General features: G+C 33.9%; 1 protein-coding gene across 16 annotated transcripts in view; it reads left to right on the top strand.

Annotated features, from left to right (window-relative positions):
* C2CD5 (C2 calcium dependent domain containing 5) overlaps window positions 1–24,640 on the top strand; it is a 131,290-nt gene extending 106,650 nt beyond the window's left edge. For 5 of the 16 annotated variants that reach the window (XM_074194270.1, XM_074194273.1, XM_074194275.1 and 2 more), the window contains 5 exons: window positions 3,662–3,712; window positions 4,559–4,660; window positions 5,714–5,904; window positions 19,980–20,126; window positions 23,273–24,639. In XM_074194270.1, coding sequence (XP_074050371.1) covers window positions 3,662–3,712; window positions 4,559–4,660; window positions 5,714–5,904; window positions 19,980–20,126; window positions 23,273–23,404 — 623 coding nt within the window. In that variant the 3' untranslated portion in view covers window positions 23,405–24,639. The other 11 variants (XM_074194278.1, XM_074194282.1, XM_074194276.1 and 8 more) reach the window with 8 other exon arrangements.
* The last annotated feature ends 2,943 nt before the right edge of the window (window positions 24,641–27,583 follow it).

A 27,583-nucleotide genomic window follows, 5' to 3' on the forward strand; every position in this document is an offset into this window, starting at 1 on the left:
TTTTTAATAATTCAGCCTATGAGGTCTTCCATTCTTCTGAAGTATCTTGAAAAATCATTCCTTGATACCTTTAAAATTGACATGTGCTAGGACCTTTAACTTCTGTTTGTATTTAGCCAGATTTATCTGTTTGTGACTTTTATCCACTTGAATACCATTTCTATCTCTTCTTATTGGGCATTAGTTGAGGTGTAGTGTGTTATTAAGAATGAATAATTGATGACCTATAGAAATTCTGCTCCTTCTGTTCCATTTCATAGTTGTTTGTTTTCCTGCTTCCAGTTTTATCTATAAACACTCTTACTTTAAATAGCTTAATTTACTTTTACTTTAATAGCTTACTTTAAAGCTAAATACCTCCTCCTTTTCTCCGTTTCTGGTCCTCTTCCTATTTACTTCAACCTTTCTCTCCCTGTTCTCTGCCTGCTCCCTCTCCTCTTCTCTCTCTTTACCAACTCCCTCTTTGCCTTTCTATATTCTTTGTCTATGTCTTCATCATTTTCTCTCATGCCGTTTTCCTCTCATTTTCTCTCTTTCCATCTTTTGTTCTATTTCCTGAGATGGAAGGATAGATGCCATGCCAGCAGCTGAATGATGATCCAATATGGTATTTGTTTACCTTCATTTCTTTCATAATATTATAAAGGCTAGAGGAAATGAAGAGAAAGGGAGAGAAAAACTAACTTGTTAGCCAGATCAGGACTTTTTTCTCATATGATGTTGACTTGACATGTTTTCCTTGCCTCTGTCATGGTCATGTATTAATGGAGATAACTCAAAATAGAAATGAAACCTGGTAAATAAGCTCAGATGTTCCTAGAAAATGTAAATCTGTGGTTTCTTAATATTGAATTGATTACGTAATTCAATTCTGAAATTCAGTAGTTTGAATAAATCATTTTCCTCTCCTCCATAGAGTGAATCTTATTTGCAATACACTTTTTGAATCTTTTCCCAAAGTAGATAAAAGTTATTTTAGTCAATTTATTTTGGTACATTTGTGTTTGAAACAGGGACCAGATTTTTCTATTCATTGCAGTAGTAATAAGTGACTATGTAAGTTATTCACAAATTATGTAAATTCTCATAAATAATGTATTTGTAATTTCTGATATCTGGAAACTTTAGTTATAAATGGAAACAAATAAATATCCTAAAGAATGAAAACTATGCCTGATTAAGGATTTGTCTTCTTTTGACACTGGCCTTGAAAATTCAGTGGGAAAAATTGGAAGGCCACTGAGTACTCTTCTCTAGGCATACCGAGTTGATGATCCTTTTTTTTAAGAGAGAGAGAGAGAGAGAGAGAGAGAGAGAGAGAGAGAGAGAGAGAGAGATCCTATCCAGAAATCCCATTTTTGCTATTGTTGGAGCATAAAAAAGGTTCAATTGTATTTATTATTTCTTTTGTTTATTAAGAATCATCCTTAGTTTAAGCAGAGTAAAAATCCTCTTGGATTATTAGTAGTTCCTGAATGTTGTTCTTTTGAATGTAGTTTAAGGTTTTTAATTATTCTTTTAGACCTAGTCAGTCAACCCCCAATTATTAAGATCTTACTATGTGGCAGACACTGCTAAGTGTCAAGAATAAAAGTAAAAGAAGAGAAGGAGGGAAGTAGAGGAAAAGAGAGGGGAGGGGAGAGACTGAGAGATGGAGAGAAGGGGGAGAAGCATCTGCCTTCAAGGAACTTAAATTCTAATGGGCAACACAAAATTAAATTGAAGTTATAAAGAGTGGAGGGGGGAGGATTAAGATGAGATCATTTTGTTTTTCTAGTTTATAAGGTAAATCTCTGATAGTTTGGGTAGAATGATATTGTTTAAGTTCATTGAAGTAGTGATGTCATTTTTATTGTATTGACTTGACCTCAGGGAAAATTAATTTTTTCCAGTTATTTAGGTCTTTATTTGTATAAAGAATATTCTTATAGTTACTATATATCTTTATAGATAGACTCTCAAGAACTTTATGCATTCTGAAATAATTTTAAATGGAAACTCTCCTGTTCTGGGTTTTTTGTTGATAATACTTCAGCTTTGTTGAAGTTATTATATATTTCATTTATTTTTTTTGTTTTCTCTAAGGTTCTGTGTTTATTATCTATATAACATCATTTTACTTCTTCTTTACCTATGCTTAATTGCTTAATTTTTTTTTCTTAGTGCTTTTGTGCATTTCCAGCACTATATCAAATAGTAGTGTTGTCAGTGGACATCTTTACTTTACCCTTGACTGTATTGTAAAGAACTCTATCCACAGTTGAAATATAAGATCTAAATATTGTTAGTCCATTTTTTTTTAGTTTTTTTTTTTTTTTTTTTTTGCAAGGCAATGGGGTTAAGTGGCTTGCCCAGGGTCACACAGCTAGGGTAATTATTAAGTGTCTGAGGCCGGATTTGAACTCAGGTACTCCTGACTCCAGGGCTGGTGCTCTTATCCACTGTGCCACCTAGCCACCCCATTAGTCCATTTTTCTGTGGAGAAACTACTTACTATTTCTCTTGATTTTATTATCAGAAAGGGATATTGATAATAAAGGACTGTGTTAGACCAGGATGGAGCTGATTGGTACAATAAATAATAGTTTAGTCATTTTCTAGAGAGAGACATATACATAGGCATGCACGCACACACACACGGCATGTGTGCATGCACATAATAGCCACTATCTCACTTTTGAACTTCAAAAACACATTAGTTGATTGACATTAACTGTTTGGGACTTGCTGATCAATTCACATATCAGGTACCATCTTAAAAAAAATTTCTTCCCATTTAAAGTATCTTTAAAATAAGTACCCTGAACTCTTTTGTAAAATGAGTTCTTGAGTTTTCACTTTTTAGGCTTTAGTAGGTATAATTTTAAATTATTACCTTTCCCCTGCCTTCCATATTTTTACTTGTTGCTATTTCAGTTTATCACTCTTTACATTGACTCTCTTCTCAATCCCCCCCCAATGGATTTTGTCTTTTAATCCTTTTCTATTTGTTGATTTATTGTATTCTTTGTCATTACTAAAACTAGACTGTATTATTATAAGTAGACATGTTTGAGTATTACTTGTTTTGTATTTTAGGGACATATTTGTAGATCTCTAAAGAGCCCTTTATAAATTATTTTTTTATAGAATTTAAGATTTCATTAGCATAGGAAATTCAAAGTAAGGAAACTCCTTTTATTAGTGCCTATTGAAATTGACTTTACAAATTATATTCGTAGATAGTTGTTTGGCACATTGAAAGGCTAAGTGATCTTTTTCAGCCTTAAATCTGACTGCAAGGTAATTTCTCTACACACTTTGCCAGATTGCCTCTCAAATTTACATATGAAATATTTATTTGGTTTGATTTTGTACTGAAATTTTTGCTAGCTTTTCCCGCACTATAACAAATAGTAATGTTGATAATGGACATCTTTGCTTTACCCTTGACCTTATTAGAAAGGACTCTAGTTTATCCACAGTTGGAACATAAGATGTAAATAATAAACTATCCTGTTTTTCTATGGAGACATTTCTTGGTATTTCCCTTGGTTAAAAAATTTTACCCATTTTTAACTTCTAATCTTATGGGTCATGGAGGCATTACATAATGAACAGAAAAAGAGATGCTATGTTATATGAAGCATCTGAGCTAATATTGTTCATATTGTCTTATCAGAACACCTGGAGAGTGCAAGTTCTAACTCAGGTATACCAGCTTCACAGAGAGGTGAGTTTGTCTAATTAAGCCAACAGTCATCAAAGATGTGAAGTCCTGGGTTTTTTGGTGAATATAATTGCAGTTGCCATTGAAGTGGATACCAAAGTGTGACTTTGTTGCAATACTTCTTTTTAAAAAAGTCAATAAAATCTTAGATTTTTATTGCTTAGTACCTGTTTTTTCCTTGAAATGGTAGGAAGAATTCCCTTTAATTTTTCAAGTGGAGAGATACAAATTTTCTTTCTTGGATATTGTCAGAGAATATTATATAGAAAAACCAGAAGTAAAAGTAGGGTTTTAGCTAGAGCAAACCTTGACTTTTATAATACTAGTAGTAGTATGTTTTTTGGAACAAATTTTTCTTTTGTCTCTTATTTTTTCCTCTACTTCTGATTCAGGTGAAATTAATTTTATTTTAGATTCAAATTAGAGAAAATAATTATTGACGATATCTTGGAATGGTAATTTTTTCAGCAGCTCTTTCAGAAAAATCATAAAAGTAGCTTATACTAACTTAATTAAAAATATAAAATAGGAAGTATGGGAAGAAGTTAGTTGTAAAAAGAATATTTCTGTAGTTTTATGTTTCTTGAGCTCTGATTTCTCTAAACTGTCCCCCCACAGTTGTGACATCATCATAAAAGCTCAACCAACTAATTGAAATCTTGGTTTTGGAAAAACTACTGTCTGAAGGCCCAACTTAAAAAAAAAATCTTGACTGATTTGGAAAAGGATCATTCTTTTTTCTTAGATACAGTTAATTGCTTCATCAGAAGGACTATTGTGACGAACAAGGCACGTCATCCATATTTTTTCTTTGTTTTTTTTTCTTTTGTTTTCTGTCTGTGTTTTCAGCGACATCAATTGATTACAGTTCCTTTGCAGACAGATGCAACAGCTGGATAGAGCTCATTAAACTGAAAGCTCAGACCATAAGACGTGGATCAATTAAGACAAGTAGGCGGATGTTTCTACCACATTATGATGATATTCTGAGAAGCATATCTCTGATTTCCTAGTGGTGAAGGCTGGACTTTACTATCCAGTAATAACATTGCCAATCAAATGTATATATCAGAGTGTGAAAGCTGCAGACACTAATGCCCATTTTAACAAGTATTATAGTAGGATTTTCAAGGCTTAATTTAAAAAGTAAAATATTGCTTTAAAAAAAGTAATTTATGAAAGTGCTAACAAAAGTATATAAATAGGTACACACCATAGGAAAAAAAATAAATTGCTCAATTTTTGAAGAGACATTTACCATCTAGGACTTTTATTTGCCATTTAGTAAATAATAGCCACCATGATATGAGAAGACTTCCAGAAAAACAATTAGCTAACTCTTCCTTTGCTGCTAAAATCAAGTTTATTACATGTATCACCTACTTAATACCCCAAATATATATATATATATATATATATATATATATATATATATATATATTGGTGAAGTTAGAGGTATTTTTGTGATAAATCAGTTGAAATCACCTATAGGATAGGCAGTATCATTTATGATGTTAAATCATGAGTTCATTAGTCATTGGTTTGATTTTTTTTAAAAAGAAAACAATACAATTAATAGTATCTACAGACACTGATGAAGACTTCTGATAAAATGGAAAAAACTGTACTGGTAAATGTAACAACTTTCACACTCTTCTTATAATAATTTGTTTCTTCAGCAGATAATTGTTAAAGCTCTGCCACTTTTTCTTTTTCTTCACTTTGTAACTGATCATTGTGTGTGTAGCTACATTGCATCACTATTTTCTTTTGCAGGAATGTCATTTACCTTCCCAAAGAATTTCATTGCAACTTTTCCTCTTGTATTTTCTCTCTCTTTATTTTCAGTTGCATGTAGTGCATGATAATGTCTTTTCTTTCATGACATGGCTTAGCTTCACAGACAGGTGAATGTTGTTACACAACTACTTGGAAACCATACAGAAGGTTGATCTAAGAGTCATCATTTGATCTAAAGATTTTCTTTTGTTTCCCAAATTTTAGCTGTGTCAGTTGAGAAAGCAAGCCCATTGACTGAAGGACATTTTCGGCAGCGTTCTGCTCCTGCGTGTGCAAATTCCACAGTTGGTGTGGTTAAGATGACACCCCTTTCTTTCATTCCTGGAGCAAAAATAACAAAATATCTTGGCATAATTAATATGTTTTTTATACGAGAAACCACTTCTTTACGTGAGGTGAGCTTCATAACCTTACTCTTGTTATTTTGCTAATTTGTATTAAGCAAACTACTATTTTAAAAATTACAAGTTATGCTCCAGAAGAATTCTGTTCTATTAAAAACATATTACAATATTGTCCATGCAAATCTCTGTAGTATGAGTGAAGTAGTATATTTATGTGGTATTTCAGGCACTTCCAGTTATAAATTTTGTTGTATGACCCTTAGTGCGTACTGTTGATTAAGTGCAAAAATGTTTTGGAGTGTGGTCTAGTTTCCAGTTCAAGTATGGGAAGAATTCACAAAAGAACAAGCTCTGACCCAGAAATAGTTGGAACAAAAGGTTTATTTAAGTATTATTGTAGTTAGCAGAAGGTAAAGGAGAGAAAGAATAAAAGTGGTGGTCTGATCCTCTGAGAATGAGCAAAAAGGACACTTGGGAGCAGCAGCAGGTGCTGTTGCCACCATAAGTGTTATCAAGAGGAAGAGCAGTATGAGGAAAAGAAATTTGGGACAATTGCAGGCATAATTGGGCTGAGAATAGCAACTCACCCTCAGGGGTAAAGGCAGATTTATGCAGGAGCAGGGCATGTTGTATGTGTTGGGAGAGGGGCAAAGGAGGAGTTGAGGGACAGGCTTGAGGTTATTCCTGTTACCTCCATGGATTTACATCTCAGAAGGGGTTGAGGTGATTCCCACCAGGCTAGTATTAATTTTACCATGAGATTACACTGGGGTGAGTTTAGGAAAGAAGCCAAAACTTTATATTGAGTTTGGGAAAGAAAATAGAACATTTACATTTCTGTAGGGGTTGATCCTAGATAACAGTAGGGTGTAAATTGGCATATTCTTCTTAATATTTCCCTCTACTTCATTATTATTGAAGAATTCTAATTTGTTTTGTATATTTAAAATTTTTTCTTTTAATTTAAGGCTTATGGGGTTAAGTGACTTGCCCAAGGTCACACAGGTAGGCAATTATTAAGTATCTGAGACTGGATTTGAAGTCAGGTACTCCTGACTCCAGGGTTAGAGGTTAGAAAGGTGTTCCATCCACTGCACTCACCTAGCTGCCCCTTGTGTATGTTTTTAACATATTTTGTTACACATTTGTAGACTTGATCACTTGGGATAATTACACAAATTCACCCAAGTTTGATGAAAGGTTTTGGTATTATCCTATGTTTAATGTAAATTTGATCATATTTCATATATATATATAAAATACAGTTTTTCTATCTAAAATGATTCCTTTTATATCACTCAGTAGGTAGCTATTATGTATTAAACATTGTGTTAGACCTAAAGGATACAAATTTAGGAGTATTTAAAGACATAAATGAAATAACCCCTGTTGTCAAGCCATTATTCTATTGGAAAAGACAAAATTGGCATATATAAATGTAAATGTAAAATATTTTGGGAGAGAGGGAAGTAGTGCTGGAAGAATCTGCAAAGATTTCATATAGAAGATGGTACTTGAGAATCTTTGAGGAAGTAAGAAATTCTAAGAGACAAAAATGAGTATGAAGTACATTCTAGATTTGGGAGGCATCCAGTGCAACATCAGAGAAACAGGAGGTGGCATATTGTGTTTGATGAACAGAGAGGAGGGCAGTTTGACTTGTTCCTAAAGGGAAATAATGTATATAAGATTAAGAAGGTAGGTTGAGCTCAGGTTGTTAAGAATTTTAAAAGTCAAAAATGGAGTTTATGTTTTATTCTAGAAGCAATAGAGAACATTGAGTTGAACAGTAACATCTTCAAACATGCTTTGGCAGTTGGTTAGAAGTAAGTCTTGAGACAAGGAGAACTATTGGAAGGCTGTTGCCATTGTTAAGATGAGACAAAATGATGACTTGGACTAAGGTTGTGGCTTCTGTAAGTAGTGAGAAAGACTTGTATAGTATATTTAGGAGATAGAAACAATAAAACTTAGCAACTCATAAAAGATTGATATAGAAAGATGAGGTTGGAAGCCAGATTAGAAAGGTTGAGTAGAGTATGATAGGAGAAGTGGAAGTAATGATTTCTTTTTCCTTCAGTTCAACTATGAAAGGGAGGAAAAGTTATATCACTTTAACTTTTAGTGACTATTTCTATCAGCTGTTCAGAGGACCTGGCTTTGCATTTGTTGTTGTGCATTTGTGTTTGTGTTTGTGTTTGTGGAGTGGGTGCATTGTTATTCATGAATGAATATTTAATCCTGTATGTGATCCTTGAAGGGTTTTTGTTGGGCTATGCTACCAGGAAGAGCAAAAAAGATTGGATCTAGATTCTAGCTCTTAATACAGCATTTATTTAAGTAAAAGCATATCTGTAATGGACATTTGGACATGTTCTAGACTTTTCTTTACTTCCAGAACTTTGTATCCTCCTAAAATGAAATTATTTAAGTTTCCAATACTAAGCTAAACTTGGTAAATATCCCATTGTCATACCTTTTCCTTCCACTGCAGGAAAAAAAAGAGATGTATCTATCATTTTTTAAGGTTATTAAATTAACTGGGTTCCAGGTAGTCTTTTGAACTAAAACTAACACTATTGTATAGAGGATAAATTTTAAATTAATATCAAATTTTTCATCATGTCAATGAGAAAAATAGGAATTCGTTCATTTAGTCATATGATAGATTTTTTTGAAGTGAAGAGTACTTCCTCTAGCTATGGTACAAATTATTTAGCTGTCAAAACTTCTTGACCTAAAGGCAGATAAATTAGAAGCAAAATTTACATCATATAATTAAATTAGAACTTTTTTCAGTTAAACCATTAATTAAAAAGGACAATTATTCAGTATTTTCTTCCTTTATAGCATTTCTGTAAAGTAAAAATTCTGTTATCTCATTGTCTTTTTAAAATTAGACATTCACTTTTGGAGGAAAAAAAATCTGCAGTTGAAAATAAAAGGTGAGGAAGGAATTCTAAATGATTGAATAGTTTCAGGGATATTTCTTTGACACCTTGAGAACATTTCTCAGAGTTTTTCAATCATTTTAAATTTCTAGTAGAATTAGGCTTCTATGTTCTACTTTACTGATTGCTTCTTATACAGTATATACTACAATTTGAAAATCATTCAAGTTCAGATTATATAAAACAATGACAGAATTGATAAACTAATTTGGTTAAACTAAAGTCAATTCCATGGAAAAAATTAGTCACATAAAATAATTTTAAAAATTTTAAATTCTGTGAATTTTTACATTTTCAATAGTTTTCTATGTTTTTTTTTTATTTTTGCAAGGCAGTGGGGTTAAATGATTTGCCCAGGGTCACACAGCTAGGTAATTATTAAGTATCTGAGGCAGGGCTGGTGCTGTATTCACTGCTCTACCTAGCTATCCCCAACATTTTTCAAAAGTTTTAACTTGGCATTGTATAAATTCATTTATATGTTGGTTTTTTTGCACATATATACATATATATATATATATATATGTATGTATATATATATATATAATGTATGTATATTCTTAGTCTTTATATTTCCCTTCAAAAAACACTTTACAAATATCTCATTTTATCTTCACAACAACCTTATGGGGTAGGTGCTATTATTATTCCCATTTTACAGATGATTCAACTGAGACTGACGGAGGTTAAGTCATAAAAGTCAAAAAGTAGTAAATGTCAAAAGCCAAATTTGAACTCTGCTCTTTCTGACTCCAGATGATCTGTTGACTGTGCCAACCAACTGCCTCTACAAAAGGTGACTTAAAATGAGGAATAGTGATGCCAAAAGAAACTTTTTTATTTCTTACTATTATTTTATCCCTCTTGAGCAGTTAATTTTATCAGATTTATTATTAGGCCATTGATTGTTCCATTATCTGCCTGACCCAAGGAACATGTCACTAACAGAAAATCAGATATCTATGAAGCAAAAGGTACATAGAGGAATAGTGTGTCATTTTTGTTATAATTCCTAGGGTCCAAGATTCTCTGATATTACCAGAAATTTTTATCAGCCAGAAGATACAGAGGTCCAACTGTTGATCTCGACTTCCTTGTAATTGCTATTTCCCACTAAGATATTCAATTTTGATGTTAATTGTTAATTTCTTACCAATATGGTTGCCAAAATGAGAGGCAGATCACCCAGATCCTATTTATCAGTTTCAAAAAAACCCTGAAATGTGCATTAGACTGAATAGTGATATTAAAAAAGAAATTACAATAAATAACTTTTTCCACCCCAGAACTTTATTTAAAAAAAGTTAACTAAATGCTAAAGTTAGTAAGAAAGGAAGTCTACTTCAACAGAGAGCATTAGTATGATTAGAGCCAGAACAGATGTAATCTTCAAGTCTCTGCGTCCAGAAGAAGCAAGAGCAGAAGACCTTGGCAGCAACACAGAGACAGACCATTGTGGTGCCTCATGCCTCAGGTTGTAGCCCTCAGACTGAGACCGTCCATTTCTAAAGGCTCTGATGACCTTAGGACTCACTTGAAATACAAGAGAAAGAGCCTCTCTTCCAAATTTCAGTGGTCCAAGGAGGTATGGTCAGGTTGAGAACCAAGGGCAAGAGCAAAACCAAGAAGGGCCAGACATACTTCTCAAAAGCATAGTAGGAGGTGAACCTGACCTTTGCACAAAACTCCAAATCAGAAACTAAAGAGATAAGTAAATTAAAGAGAAAATCCAATGTTTTTCAGTATCATAAATTATTTTACCTAAAAATCCTTTAAAAAAGAGTAATTCCATTAACAACTACAGAGACTCAGAAGAAAAAAATTGGTTTTTCATAAATATACAGAAAAAAAGTAAAAATTGAAATAAAAGCTCTGGAGGAAAGAATGAAAAGGTGCCTAAGTAGCTTAGAAGAGAAATTGGAAAACCTCTCCCAGGAAATGAACTCCTTGAAAGCTAGATTAGACCAAACAAAAGTCAGTAACTCCAGGAGATAACAAGAAATATTGAGCAAAATCAAAAGATTTGGGGTCCACTATATATGGCCCAGTGTGCCAGCCTGGAGTCAGGAACACCTATTTTTAAAACCAGCTTCAGGCTCATAACTTGCTATGTGACCACGGGCAAATTGCTTAACCCTGTTTGCCTCAGCTTCCTCATCTGAAAAATGAGCTAGAGAAGAAAATGGCAAACCACTCCAGTATCTTTGCCAAGAAAACCTCAACAGAGTAGCACACAACTGAAACAAATGACTAACAGCAAAAAATTAAAAGAAAAAGACAATGTAAGATATATGTTATCAAAATTAATTGACCTAGAAAACAGGCCAAATAGAGTTAATTTAAGGTTCATTGAATTCCCAGGATTTTTTAAAAGGTTTGGACACTATATTTTAAGAAATAATAAATGGGGGCAGCTGGGTGGCAAAGTGAATAGAGCACCAGCCCTGGAGTCAAGAGGAACTTAGTTCAAATTCAGCCTTAGACACATAATACTTAGGCGAGTGTTTGTGTGTGTGTGTGTGTGAGAGTGTGAGACCTTGGGCAAGCCACTTCATCCCCACTGCCTTGCCAAAAAAAAAATAATAATAATAAATAAAAGTTGTCAGGTATATTAGAACCAGTGGACACCATGATGTTAGAATCAATTTCTTCTGAAAGGAGCTCTAAAAGGAAAAGTCCTAAAAATTTTAACCACAATATATTGCTCACAAGTCAAAGAAAGACTACAAGCATTTGGAAAGATGTACTGGAAAGATCTACTCAGGAACTGTTGCCAGAATTACAAATGAGATATTGGTTTAGAGTTATTTGAGTGTTCAGAAGGACTTACAACAAAGAATGACTGACTCATCCTTCATAGCTGAGTATAATCAATGAATCTTTTTTTTTTAAATTTAACCTTTATTGGGCAAAAGGAGTTTTAAGAGTTTCTGAAATATATACTAGAGTTGAGTAGAAACTTTGAAATATAAACACAAGTCAAGAGAAATCTAAAAATTTTTTGAATTGAATCATAATTAGATTTTGTGAGAAATGTACAGAAAAGGATATTGTAGAGGAAGTGGACATCTGATGAACTTTAGGCTTATTTTAAACAAAGGAGAATGGACATATGTATACACTAACAATTTAGTGGACAATCTCATCAGACTCAACAAGGAAACAAAATTCAGATGGAAAAAGGAGTAATTAGAGTGGATGAGGAAAGGACAATCACAAGCAAAATTAAACTTACTGATTCTTAAGGGGGCAGGAGGAGAATCAAAAAGGGGAAGAACTAGACTATAAGGATATACCTTAGGTTTCCTTTTAGACTGCCCTATGGTTTAACAAACTGAAGTATTTGAATGTAATAGAATATTACTGTGCTGTAAAAATGACAAAAGTTGATTTCAAAGAATCCTAGTGATGTGAACTAAGAGTGTGAAGTGAGTAGATCTGGGTGAACAATTTATAAAAAGACAGTGATATTGTAAAAAACAAAAAACAGCTTTGAAAGACTTAAGAACTCTGATTAGTGTAATGGCCAGTCACATTTACAGAGAACCTTTGGTGAAGAATATTGCCCTACCTCCTGACAGAGAGATTATTGGCTCAAAGTACAACACCATATATTTGTGAACATGGCTACCATATGGATACATTTTGTTGAGCTTTGTTTATTTGCTGAAATTTTTTCTTTTCTCTTTCAGTTCTTAATTTGAAGGGTGAATTAGTGAGAGGGAGATTAGGAGTACTGGTGCACCTTAATTCCCCCACAGAGGACTTTTATAACTTTTTTTAAGATACAGGGGAGACTAGATGGATGTTTGGAATACAGACTAACAAGACAAGACTAACAGGCCAACAGGACAGTTTTGAAAATAACAAGGAAAATTTGTTGCATTTTTTTAAAAGTGAGATTAAATAGAGATGATTGCATTAAAAACTCTAATTTTTGTATTCTTTTGTATGGAAATGCTCTTTATTTTGGTGAACTCCAGACCCCTTTCCCCTGATTAATGTATTTATATGAGGAGGAAGATGGATTTTTTAAGCTTGTGGGCTTTTAGAAAGCCTCTGCAAAGGCATGGAGATAGAAGATGGAATGTTGCATGTTAAGAACATTAGGAGGACCAATTTGGCTATGCTGAAGAATATATGAAGGGAAATAATTGACAAGATTGGAATAATAGGCTTGCATCAGGTTGTAAAGTCTTTAAATGACGCAGAGGATTTTATATTTTATCATAGATGTTACTAGTTTATTGAGCAGGAGAGAGAAAGAATCAGACTTGAGCTTTGAACTCCATGGAGGATAGCCAAGGATGGGAAGGCCTCATAGATGCTAGAGACATTTTGGAATAAAACTTGACAACTGATTGGATATGATACCCCGTAAGAGTTACTTCAGCATTAACAATGGCAGAATGGTGTAAAAGTAAGAAGAGGCTGCTAAAAATTTCAATTATTAGACTATAAAATATTTGCTTAGATGTTGCTAGTTCTAAGGGGGAGAATTATGTTCACTATCCAGCAGGCAAATATACAACTTGAAGAACTGAATATCAGTTTTGTCATTCTCATAATAAATGAAAGGAGGGAAAGAAATCATAGCCAAAAGGCAGGATGGCACACAAGCTTTCCTTAAAGAAGTAAATAAAAGAAGAGGAAGAGTTACTGGGTTTAAAGTGAAAAGTTGTAGACCATTTTTTCATGGAACACTAGGTCATTTTATGTTACCTTGGCCCTGTGATAACTCCAGTGTGCTCCTGAACATTTGATGAGAGCTGCGTTGAAGAGATGTGACACAAATAAATACCATGAAGACAGTCTCTTGATTTTATTGTTGAACATCCAGTCTCTTATATCAAAACTTATTTCAGATATGACAAGTCAGACAGAATCCAGCTGCATGGCTTCCTCGATTAAATTTATGATATTTATCCTTTGAAGTCTGGACTTACTTATCAGAAAGTTTCCCATACACTTCAGCTCTGCAGATGTTTGGTGAGCCAACCAGTTCACATAACAAGCAAGAATACATGCAGTTTCTAATGACCTTCGTCACCAGAAACACCTGTGTTCCACTCACAGGGGCTGGCCCTCAACAACTAATGAAGATAATTTCAACTCTGTTGCAAAGGATTGGAGATACAGAGATGACAAAGAACTTAATAAATTTGTTGCAAAGGGTTTGGAGGTATAGAGATGCTACAAAGAATTTATTAAATTTATTATAAACTTAGAATTAGAGGAGTCTTCACAGGCCATCTAGTTAGCTCCTTGTTTTTAGATGAAGAAATTGAAGTTATTTTATTTTTTATAAAGATTTTATTTATTTTGACTTTTACAGTTGTTCCCCTAATCTTACTTCCCTCCCCACACCCCCCACAGAAGGCAATGTGTCAGTCTTTAAACATTGTTTCCATGTATACATTGATCCAAATTGAATGTGATGAGAGAGAAATCATATCCTTAAAGAAAGAAACATAAATGATAAGAGATAGCAAGATCAGACAGTAAGATCAGGTTTTTTTTCCTAAATTAAAAAGTATTTGGTCTTTGTTCATACTCCACAGTTCTTTCTCTGGATACAGATGGTATTCTCCTTTGCAAACAGCCCCAAGTTGTCCCTGATTGTTGCACTCATGGAATGAGCAAGTCCATCAACTTTGATCATTGCCCCCATGTTGCTGTTAGGGTGTACAGTGTTTTTCTGGTTCTGCTCATCTTGCTCAGCATCAGTTCATGCAATTCTTTCCAGACTTTCCTGAATTCCCATCCCTTCTGGTTTCTAATAGAACAATAGTGTTCCATGACATACATATACCCAAGTTTTCTAAGCCATTCCCCAGTTGAAGGACATTTACTTGATTTCCAATTCTTTGCCACTACAAACAGGGCTGCTATGAATATTTTTGTACAAGTGATGTTTTTACCCTTTTTCATCATTCTCTTCAGGGTATAGACCCAGTAGTGGTATTGCTGGATCAAAGGGTATGCACATTTTTGTTGCCCTTTGGGCGTAGTTCCAAATTTCTCTCCAGAAAGGTTGGATGAGTTCACAGCTACACCGACAGTGTAATAGTGTCCCAGATTTCCCACAACCCTTCCAACAACGATCACTATCCTTTCTGATCATATTGGCCAGTCTGAGAGGTGTGAGGTGGTATACCTCAGAGATGCTTTAATTTGCGTTTCTCTAATAATGATTTAGAGCAATTTGTCATATGACTATGGATTGCTTGATCTCATCTGTAAATTGCTTTTGCATATCCTTTGACTATTTGTCAGTTGGAGAATGGCTTTTTTTTTAAATTTGACTCAGCTCTGTATATTTTAGAAATAAGTCCTTTGTCAGAAATATTAGTTGTAAAGATTGTTCCCGAGTTTGCTGCATTTCTTTTGATCTTGGTTACAGTGGTTTTGTCTGTGCAAAAGTTTTTTAATTTAATGTAATCAAAATCATCTAGTTTGTTTTTAGTGATCTTCTCCATCTCTTCCTTAATCATAAACTGCTTCCCTTTCCATAGATCTGACAGGTAAACTAGTCCTTGTTCTTCTAGTTTGCTTATAATAATTGTTTTTTTATGTCTAAATTCTGTATTCATTGTGATCTTATCTTGGTATAGGGTGTGAGGTGTTGGTCTAATCTAAGTTTCTTCCATTACTAACTTCCAGTTTTCCCAACAGTTTTTATCCAAGAGAGAGTTTTTATTCCAATAGCTGGACTCTTTGGGTTTATCAAACAGCAGATTACTATAATCATCTCCTGCTTTTGTACCTAGTCTATTCAACTGGTCCACCACTCTATTTCTTAGCCAATACCATACAGTTTTGATGACTGATGCTTTATAATATAATTTTAGATTAGGTAGGGCTAAGCCACTTTTTTTTTTGCGCAAGGCAAATGGGATTAAGTGGCTTGCCCAAGGCCACATGGCTAGGTAATTATTAAGTGTCTGAGACCGGATTTGAACCCAGACACTCCTGACTCCAGGGCCGGTGCTTTATCCACTATGCCACCTAGCTGCCCCTAAGCCACCTTCTTTTACACTTTTTTCCATTTTTTCCATTAAATCCCTAGAAATTCTTGACTTTATTTCTCCATATAAATTTACTTACAACTTTTTCTAACTCATTAAAGTATTTTTTTGGAATTTTGATTGGTAGGGCACTAAACAGGTAGTTTAGTTTTGATAGAGTTGTCATTTTTATTATATTAGCTCAACCTACCCATGAGCAGTTGATGTTTGCACAGTTATTTAAAATCTGACTTAATTTGTGTGATAAATGTTTTATAATTATTTTCAAAAAGTTTCTGAATCTTCCTTGGCAAATATTTTATATTTTATAAATATAAAGGCATTTTATATTGTCTGAGGTTACTTTGAATGGGATTTCTTTCTAGCTCTCCCTGCTGTCTCTTGCTAGTCAAATATAGAAATGTTGAGGATTCATGAGGGTTTATTTTTATATCCTTTCACTTTGCTAAAATTTGCTAATTGTTTCCAGTAGTTTTTTGCATGATTTCTTGGGATTTTCTAGGTATACCATCATGTCATCTGCAAAGAGAGTTTTGTCTCTTCCTTCCCAATTCTAATTCCTTCAGTAATTGAAGTTATTTATGACATTTCTTCTCACAGATGGGATTCTAATCTAGCTTCTCTGAGACCAGAACCAGTATTTGTTGCACTCTGCTATTTCAGAGATGATGTGGAGGTAGCATGACAAAATACAAATATGAAAATATGATTTAGGTTTAGAAACAAAATGGACCAGATGCTTTCAGACTATACAGAAACTTCAAATCTATTAAGAAGTGGTAGCTACTGAAGCTGGTACCAGATAGCACCAAATTAGCACGAAATAGCAGCATGAAATTGTTTATGCCTCAGCAGGAAGTGACTAATTAGTAATTCGGAAGTAACTTCTAAATCAGTAGTCTGTAGACTGTCAGACTATCAATTGGTAAATGATTAAGATGTGTTTGATCAAGATCAGTATCAAAATAAAAGAATCATGTGAGGATATATAACATGCAATTGAAGCAGCAGGACTCTAACCTCTTTGAGGGGCGGGGTTGACTTGCCCATGGTCACATAGCTAGGTAATTATTAAATGTCTGAAGCCGGATTTGAACTCAAGTCCTCCCTGACTCCAGGGCCGGTGCTCTATCCATTGTGCCACCTAGCTGCCCTGACTCTAACCTCTTTAAGCAGTCCCTTGATGTGAGCATGCCATAGTCATGTCTCACTATGTCTCTTCAGCATCCTTTGTCTGAGGCCCAACTTTGTCTTCAGAGATTATAGCAATGACTTAATAATTCAGTCCAAAAAGGATTGAAGCCAGAAGTCTAGCCCCATTTCCTAAAGAAGTTTAGCTGTTGCATATCAGAACGCCAAGAGAACCAAAGAGGTTCAGAATTCCTTTGACTCTCAAATACTTAAGGTAGTACAAAACCGAGAAAAATGGAAATCTTAGATGACCCCGGATTAGATTGAAAACTCTAAAGCACTATGGAGAAGGATGGTGAAGATAATCACTAGTATCAGACCATTAAGAACATGGGAAGGAAAAACATGTTTACTTTAAACCCATTACATCCCTAATGTATGTAAAGATGGAATTAGAGGGCAAAAAGTGGATGAAGAAATGGACAGGATCTGTAAGGATTTATTTGACAAAATCTTCATCTGTAACATTGCTATATTTGGGTTTTAACATCACAATTCCTATTTGAAGAAATAGTAAAGATAGGAAAGCACAGATAAGAATAACTACTAAACTGAATCCAAGTTTATACCAAAAGCGGTCCGACTACCAACATATTAGATTGCTTTTGGTGAAATTCTGAAGCTGTTTCTGATAGGTTAAGTTATACTGATGTATTACACCTAATCTTGGAAGGTGGCATAACTTAATTAAATCTATAATCATTCAGATTCTCCACATATCAAAAAGACAAATGAAGGAAGATTGCCTATTGTATGGTGATAGTTATTTGAATGGACATCCCTTCATACTTGGTATATTCAGGGTGTCCCAAAGTCTTAGTGTAGTTTTGAGCTATTGTGGGACAACCTTTCTATCTTGAGTAGACAGTGCAAATAGATAATTGGGTAGATGATGTTGAGCTAGATTGCCCTAGAGAAATGTTCTGTTATTAAGTCATTGCTATAATCTCTGAAGACAAAGTTGGGCCTCAGACAAAGGATGCTGAAGAGACATAGTGAGACATGACTACGGCATGCTCACGTCGAAAAATTGGATATAAGCTTCATGAGTTAAATTCAGTTCAACCAAACATTTATTAAACATCTACTACTTGCAAGGTGTTGTGCTAGGTACTAGGAATTTTGAAGTAAGGAGTTTGTGTTCTGTTGGGAAGGAAGGAAACAAGTAGGCGTTAAGATCCCATCATGTGCCAAGCACTGGACTATATCGTACGTTCAACTATATTCCTGGGAGATAGGTGGGCTATTATTAATCCTCATTTTATAGTTGAAGGAACTAAAAGAAACAGGTTAAATGATTTACCCATGGTGCATTGAGACAGGATTTGAACTCAGGTCTTCTTGACTCTTAAAATTAGTGACTCCATCCATTCGACTCTTTGTAATTCCAAAGGAGAGAATACAAACTCTAGCCTTAAGGTTCTCTATAGTTCTCTATAGCTCATCTATATTTCCAGCTTTTTTTTTTCATAGTGGGAGATAATGACCAAAAAAGATGAGTAAATCAAGGGAGTTTGCAGGGAAGAGTCATGAAAGCTTTCTGTTAGGAGGGGCCACCTGAGCCAAACCTTGAAGGAAACAAAGAAAATAGACCATACAATTATGATTGACTAAATTGTTGTCTTAGCTTTGTAATAAGAAGTTCCATAAATATTCATGAAAAATATGTAGAAGTGTTGGGTGTTAGCAAGCAAGCTGCTTGCAGTCTTAGAAACAGGGTAGTCCATTTAAAAGTGTGCTGAATTTGGACCTGAGATCAAATCCCAGCTCTTTGGCCCCACTGGGCTTTGGTATCTTTATCTAGGAAAGGAGGGGGGTGGAACCAGATAACTTCAGCAGTGAAGATGTATTGCATTACAGTTATGAGAAGGTAAGAGATCGATGAGTTCAGGGAAGAAATAGGTCAGTTTGCCCAGAACCAAAAGTACCTGAGAGGGAGCAAGATAAAGTGAAAGCCTGCTTGAGAAGGGCTCCAAATGGCAACACCCAAGGAGGTTTAAGTTTAACTGGTCATGCCATGGGCATTCTGTCCTTGGGAGAATTGTTTTGCTTGCCCAGGGAAAGATGGATTAGAGAGGAGAAAGGCTATAAGGAAGAGGGACATTAAGGAGGCTGTAGCAACAGTTTGGACAAAAGGTAAGCAGGGTATGGGGCATTATGGGTGGAAAGAAAGGAAGCAATGCTGAGGAGTGTCTTGAGAGATGTCCCAGACAGAACCTGACTCCATGTCATCAAAACACACTGTATCCTGGTCTAGAATACTCTTTGTCTTCATCTCTGTCTCTGTCTCCTTGACTTTCCTCTGGATTCTGTTGTTCAGTGAAGCTTTCCCTTGATTCTTTCAGTGGATTGTACTGTCCTTTTTCAGTTTTCCTGGAATTATCTTTCTTTCTGTATGTGCCATATCTCTCTAATAAAATGTAAACTCTTTGAAGACAAGGGTTCTTTGATTTGTATCTTTCTGTTCTTTCTTATATTCAACTGTCATGTTTAATGTTTGGGGTCTTTTTTCACATTTTTATTAGAAATGGGAGTTTCACCTTATTTGGGGTTCCAGTCTTGAATATTCAAGGCCCTATCTCCCATTAAGCTTGCTTGCCATCTGCCTTATATCTTCCTAATTTTAATTTAAAAATCTTTTCTTGGAGACTTAGTCAGTCTTACTTAAAAAGACTTCAAACCCTTCTTTCTTTATGGGTAACATTAGCACCAAAAACCTGATAGTAAGTTTGAAAGTTAAAGAACTCAATTAAAGATGGTCTAATCCAACCTTCTCATTTTACAAATTACAAAGAAAACTCAGAGATTTATTGATTTGTAGCTAGCTAGAGTGTTTGAATTTCAAAATATGAATGAAAATTTAGTTATCATAGCTTTAAGATAATTAAATGTTGTAATGCATTTAGCATTTTGTCTATCTTATATTTACTTTCATATATATCTTTTCTTTCCTTAGGAAGGAGGAGTCAGTGGCTTTCTCCATGCTTTTATTGCTGAAGTATTTGCAATGGTGAGAGCTCATGTTGCAGCATTAGGAGGGAATGCAGTTGTCTCCTATATAATGAAACAGTGTGTGTTTATGGAAAATCCAAACAAAAATCAGGTGAGATCACAATAAAATTTTTGGTAGGAAAAAATATGATGCTAATAAACAAATAATTCTTTTTTTAGTTCTGTTTTCTATAGTACAGTACTTTCTTGATTTACTGAATGTGTAATTAATTATGATCAGACCTCATTCAGATATTCCTTAATCACTTCTTTGGACCTGAAGCTTTCCTTTTACAACTTTGTAAATTCAGAATTTGGCCTCAGTTTGGAAAACAGTTCTATCTAAACACTATCTTCTATCTTTGTGGTAAAGGAATACAGTTTACAGGAGGAAAGACGGGCTTTAATTAAGTAAAGAGGAAAAAAATCTTTTATATGCTATTAAAGGTAGTTCTATTAAGGCAAATTTTTTTTCACTTAAGTTTTAAATGCAGCATAACACATTGGTTACAGTATTGGATTTGGAGTCAACAGAGACATGAGTTCAAATACCATCCTATATAATTATATGACAGTGGGCTGTCTGAGCTCTGAGCTTCATCTTCTAGATCTATAGTACTTACCTCACTGGATTTTTGTGAAGCTCAATAAAATGTATAAAATGATTTTTTTAAAAACTTTAAAGAACAATCTAAATATTAACTATGATGATGGTGACATTTTCTCATATGAGTTATTTTCATAGTAATGTTAAATTTGCCTGAATCTAATTGGTGAATTAAGTGAGGTATAATGGAAAGATTTTTGGAGTCAAGATAGACCTTTCCCTTCTGACAATTGCTGCATGACCATGCAAAAGTCACAAAGGCACAAAGATAAATGGTTTTCTCCAGAAGCTGTCAAAAGTTGTCTAAAAAAACCAATATGGATACATGGATATATTTGTAACCAGACTGATTTTTGAAGTTGGATATGGGAAGGGGAAGCAGAGGTAGGTAATGAAAAATGAATGCAAAAGCCTTGTCCTTATAACAAGTGTATTAGGAGTGTAAACTAAGTTTAAAAAGGAAAAAAATAAGGGCAACAAAATGGTTTTTTAAAGCTTTCTTATGGAAAAGAGGAGAATCAAAGAAGTCTGAGGATGGATGAATTAATTATAACAAAATATATGATTGGGGTTAGATAGTGAATTCTTATTTTGCTTTTTTTTATAAAGGATAATAATCTTTGGTCTAGAAAAAACCAGCAAAAATAACGAATATATTAAACTAAGCCAGGAGATAGTCAGAGAGTACTTAGATGCCCTTGATAAGGTCCCTAGACCCAGGTGAACTCTACTGTCAGATACTGAAAGAACTGATAGATGTAATTGTTCTTTGACTTCCTATGGTCTTTGAAAGATCATAGAGAATTGGAGAATAAATGTCCCAGTAAAAAATTGGAAATGGAGGACTTTATGCAGTGTTTACCAGTTCACTTAGTTTCACTCCTGAAATATATTAAAGAAGTTTAGTGAACATCTGGAAAAGGAATCAATAATCATAAAGTAGCTTCATCAAAAAAGGAACATGTCAAAATAACCTCATTTTCTTTTTTGTCAGGATTTCTATATTGGTAGATTAGGAAAATGTCATGGATATAATTTCTCTAGGTTAAAATGAAACAATTGACAATGTCTCATGATATATACATATATATACATATATATGTATATATATATGTATGTAAATTGTGGAGAAAATGGAAAAATATAAGCAAAACTAGTTACAGGCATATTTTAGATGTTGTTCAATGGCAGGACCCAAAAAGTAGTCATGGATGGTTTGACATGTAAAGTTGGAAGATTGCCTTCATTGGATTTAGACTTTAACTCCATGGTTTTTTATATTTTTATCTGTTAATTAGATAGAGTCAGCATGCTTATCAAATTTTCAGATGACAGAATTTGGGAAAGCTAAAATGCTGGAAAAGAGTTAGGGTCCAAAACTAACAGATTAGAATGGTTGGTCATATCTGGTAGGATTAAATTTAATATAGATAATGTCTTACAAGCAGGTTCAAATTAAAATTACAAGATGATAGAGGCTAAAAATTAGCACTTCATCTGAAAAACCTTGAGATTTTTAGTGATCTGAAAACTGTATGAATGAATAATACTGCAGCTGAGATATATAGCAATTCAGAAAGCTAATTTTAGGTTTCTTTTAAGTAGAGTATAATGTCTAGGAATCAGGATCTGATTATCACATTGTATATTGTCCTGGTCATGCCACAGTTTGTGAAGTTTGTTCAGTTTTTGTATACTGCACTTCAGGAATGACTTTTGTTGGCTGAAGATCCTAGCAAGTTGGAGATGGACTTCAAAATCAATGCCATGTGAGAATCTGTGAGATATTTATCTGAGAAATGAGAAATTATAGGGCATTATCATCTTCAAGTATTTGAAAGGCTGTCTTTTAGAGTGATTTTACTTATTCTGATGGTTTCCAAAGGACAAAATTGGAACTAATAAAATGGAACTTGCAAAGACAAATTTAGACTTGATCTAAGAAAACATTTCCTAATGATTAGAGCTGTCCAGTATGAAATGGATTGAGAGGCAGTATGATAGAGGGAAGCAATGTGGTATAGCCAAAGTAGTATTGGATTTGAAGCCAGAGGACCAACTCCCCACTTACATGATTTAAGGTTTGTTTTTTTTTTTGCAAGGCAAATGGGGTTAAGTGGCTTGCCCAAGGCCACACAGCTAGGTAATTATTAAGTGTCTGAGACCGGATTTGAACCCAGGTACTCCTGACTCCAGGGCCAGTGCTTTATCCACTACCCCATCTAGCCGCCCCTGATTTAAGGTATTTTGATTAACTGCTCTGGGCTTCAGTTTTAATCATCAGTAAAATAAGGAGATTGGATTAGATGAATTGGAATGGATTAAATGACCTCCAAAAGACTCTAATTTTATGAGCCTATCTATGGTTTTGGGTGGTTCTTCACTGACAAGCTTTGTCAAGCTAAGGCTAGATGACCCATTTCTCCATTATGTTGACTGGTCCTTTCCAAGTTCAGTGTTTTATAGTCAGCTCATTTAAATCTCATATATAACACAGGAATAGTAATTCTTGTAGCACCATCCTCTAAGGATTGTTACAAAGCTCAAATGAGATAATGTATATAAAGTACTTTGTGAATCTTGTAAAAATGGAAGAATGCTCATGTAAATTTTCTGGTTTTGTGATAGAACATTTTCTGTTACACTTGCAGGCACAATGTCTAATAAATGTAAGTGGCGATGCAGTGATTTTTGTACGTGAATCTGAATTAGAAATTATATCAGCTCAACAACCCATTGCCAGCTGCCAACCTGCATGCAGTGGAGCAGAAATTGCTACTTGAAAAAAAGTCAAAAGAACAAAAAACCCACAAAACCGGTGCTTGTTGTAAGGTGTCTGTCAACTTCTTCAGAGTCCATCATAGGATTTTAAAAAACAGAGCTTAATATGAGACAATCAGGAAAGGTGTGACGGAGAATTCTCTAATCCTTTTACTTTTGCCTGCACAGTCTATAGACAATAAGAATATTGGCTTTAGAATTGTGAAGAAAAATAGTACAGAACTACTTGTGAAATTAGCTATTTTTAAATAAATGTAGAACTTCAAATACTATTTTTAAATTAAGTATGTTCATTTGGAAGAAATGATTAAAAAATGAAAACAAGAAAAGCAACTAAACTCTGGAATGCAATCAGGAAACTAGGACAGTTACCCTGGTATAATTTGAAATTAGTGGTAAATACGCAAAGGTGGGAGGGAAAACTTTAGCTGGTGGAAACTAAGAAAGGTAACCAGAACTACATAGGTTTTCAGTTTCTTCATTTTATTTTGTTCAACAATTTGATGACTGCATAAGGAGCAAGGAAAGTACTTTAACAATCTTTTTTTTTTGTATTGTAAAGCCTTGTAATTTGAAGTTATATGGCTATAATTACCATGTTAAAAAAAAAGATAATTTATCAGTTCCAAGTCATTTCAGTATGTTTCCAAATTTCTTTTTTGACAGTAAGATAAGGAGATCATTATATAGTTTAACAACTGATTGTACCAAGCTATTTCTTAACTCCACAAATGCTAACTGGAATTTCAATTATAAAATAGATACTTAGTGAAATTCCTATATTCCTATATAGGTTCAGTCTAATTTTGTCTCGATTTAAACATACTTCATTCAATGAGATAGGGAAATTAATTTCTAAGAAAATTCTAGCATTCTATTGAATAATAAATGGTGCTTTAGAAAATACCAAGGGTTCTTCTGAGTGAGTTTAGATACATTTGACCTGGAATCTGTAAGTGTAACTTGAATGTAAATATTGCATTGCATCTTCACATTAGAATAATATTTTTTCCATCAATGCCAAATACCCATTGTAAGTAAATTTTTTTCAAAAATCACATTCCTCCTTTGCACAATAAAATTTCTGTACAAAACTTTCTTGCTTTGGTGTTTCAAGTGAACGATGTTAAAGAATTAACAATCTTTTCTTTGACTCGTCATGTGTCAAGATTTTTTGTATTTCTACTTTAATTTTATTTTTCAAATAAAATGTTTGTAAAAACAGTGCAAAATTGAATGTCCCTGAAGCTTCTTTTGCTTTTAAGAGCCTTGTGTATTTTGAATTTCATTCTTTAGTTAAAATCCTTTAGTTGAAAACCAAAGATTTTCTTTTCAGATATATTGTAGCAGTTTGCTTTTTTGGTGGGAAGGAAGTTCTTCTGTTTTCTTTTGAAAAGTAATGCACTACTGGGATAATACATTATCATCAAGTAGGATTTATCTGCTAGTTTAATTAATTATATCAATAGCATACCTATCAGAAATCATAGGATCATATCAATAGATGCTGAAAAAGCTTTTGATAAAATAAAGCACCCATTCCTACTAAAAACGCTGGAGAGTATAGGAGTAAATGGTTTTTTTCCTTAGAATAATAAGCAGTATCTACCTGAAACCATCAACAAGCATTATATGCAATGGGGATAGGCTTGAGGAATTCCCAATAAAATCAGGGGTGAAACATGGATGCCCATTATCACCACTACTATTCAATATCATATTAGAAATGTTAGCCTCAGCAATAAGAGAAGAAAAAGAAATTGAAAGAATTAGAATAGGGAAGGAGGTGACAAAACTCTCACTCTTAGCAGATGACATATACATAGAGAATTCCAAAAAGTCATCTAAAAAACTACTAGAAATAATTAGCAACTTTAGCAACGTAGCAGGATATAAAATAAACCCTCATAAATCTTCAACATTTCTATATATGACTAGCAAGATACAGCAGAAAGAACTAGAAAGAGATCCCATTCAAAGGAACCCTAGACAAAATAAAATACCTGGGAGTCTACCTGCCAAGGCAGACTCAAAAACTTTTTGAAAACAATTACAAAACTCTTCTCACACAAATAAAATCAGATTTAAATACTTGGGCAAACATCATGGATAGATCGAGCTAATAAAAATGACAATGACAATTCTACCAAAATTAGGCTACTTGTTTAGTGCCCTGCCAATCAAAATTCCAAAAAATTAATGAGTTAGAAAAGGTAAGTAAATTTATATGGAGAAATAAAAAGTCAAAAAATTTCCAGGAATTCAATGAAAAAAAGTGCAACAGAACGTGGCTTAGCCTTACCAGATCTAAAATTATAAACCATTGTTCTTCAAAACTGTCTGGTATTGACTAAGAAATAGAGTCATGGATCATTGGAATCGACTAGGTTGCAATAGCAGGAAATGATTATAGTAATCTGCTGTTTGAGTCCAGCTATTGGGATAAAAACTCGATAAAAAACTTTGGGAAAATTGGAAGTTAGGATGGAGGAAACTTAGACCAATACCTCACACCCTATACCAAGATAAGATCCAAATGGATACAGTATTTAGACAAAAAGCAATATTATAAGCAAACTAGAAGATCAAGGAGTAGTTTACCTGTCAGGTCTGTGGAAAGGGAAACCGTTTAAGATCAAGGAAGAGATAGAGAACATCATTCAAAACAAACTAGATAATTTTGACTACATTAAATTAAAAAGCTTTTTTTTGCAGAGATAAAACCACTGTAACCAAGATCAGCAGAAATGTAGTAAATTGGGAAACAATTTTTGCAACTAGTATTTTGTACAAAGGACTCAATTTTAAAATATAGAGAACTGAGTCAAATTTTCAAAAAATCAAGCCATTCCCTAGTTGATAAATGGTCAAAGGATATTTACAGCTAAGGAAATCAAAGCAATCCATAGTCATATGGAAAATTGCCCCAAACCATTACTTATTAGAGAAATATAAATTAAAGCATCTCTGAGATACCACCTCACACCTCTCAGACTGGCCAATATGATCAGAAAGGGCAATGATCAATGCTGGAAGGGATGTGGGAAATTGGGGCACTAATACATTGTTGGTGGAGCTTCTCCTTTTGGGAGAGCAATTTGGGATTATGCCCAAAGAGCAACAAAAATGTGCATATCCTTTGACCCAGCAATACCACTATTGGGTCTGTACCTGAAGAGATGATATAAAAGGGTAAAAACATCACTTGTACAAAAATATTTATAGCCTCGCTGTTTGTGGTGGCAAAGAATTGGAAATTAAGTGAATGTCCTTCAATTGGGGAATGGCTTAACAAACTGTGGTCTATGTATGTCATGGAACACCATTGTTTTGTTAGAAACCAGTAGGGATGACAATTCAGGGAAGCCTGGAAAGATTTGCATGAACTGATGCTGAGCGAGATGAGCAGAACCAGAAAAACATTGTACACCCTAATAGCAACATGGGGGTGATGATCAACCCTGATGGATTTGCTTATACCTTCAGTGCAACAACTAGGGTCAATTTTGAGCTCTCTGCAATGGAGAATGCCATTTGGAATCCAGAGGAAGAATTATGGACTTAGAACAAAGACCAAAGACCATTGCTGTCAAATTAGAAAAAAAGCAAAAAGCATTATATTATGTAATTTTACTATCTCGTACTTTATTTTTCTTCCTTAAGGATATGATTTCTCTGTCATCACATTCAGCTGAGATCAATGTATAACATGGAACCAATGTAAACACTAACAATGCCTTCTGTGGGGGAGGGGGAGGGAAGCAAGAATGGGGGGGAAATTGTAAAACCCTAAATAAAATCTTTCTTTTAAAAAAAGAAAAGGTAAGTACTGCACTTATTTTAAAAACTTGATGTTATTTTTTCTTTAAAAGGGACAATCTTTTTAAAAAAACAAGAACTAAACATTTTAATTTGTCTTGCAAATTAAAATTTCATGAGTCAAATCTGGTTTCCCACTCTTTTATCCCCAAGTATAGTAACCAACAATGAAAATTTAGCTCACCTACTATGATTTATGTGTTTTTTTAATATTTATTCTTTTTGTACAAATTTTTTTATACATTAATAAAATATTCTTGTTTAAGAGGAAACAGAATACCCCCTCCCCCACAAAATATGGACTCACTGAGCGATAAAGGGGAGAGAAAAAAATTAAAATAAAAAAATAGTAGTAATTGTAG

The sequence above is a fragment of the Macrotis lagotis genome, chromosome 7 (assembly GCF_037893015.1).
Source record: "Macrotis lagotis isolate mMagLag1 chromosome 7, bilby.v1.9.chrom.fasta, whole genome shotgun sequence".
In the NCBI taxonomy this organism is placed as follows: Eukaryota; Metazoa; Chordata; class Mammalia; order Peramelemorphia; family Peramelidae; genus Macrotis; species Macrotis lagotis.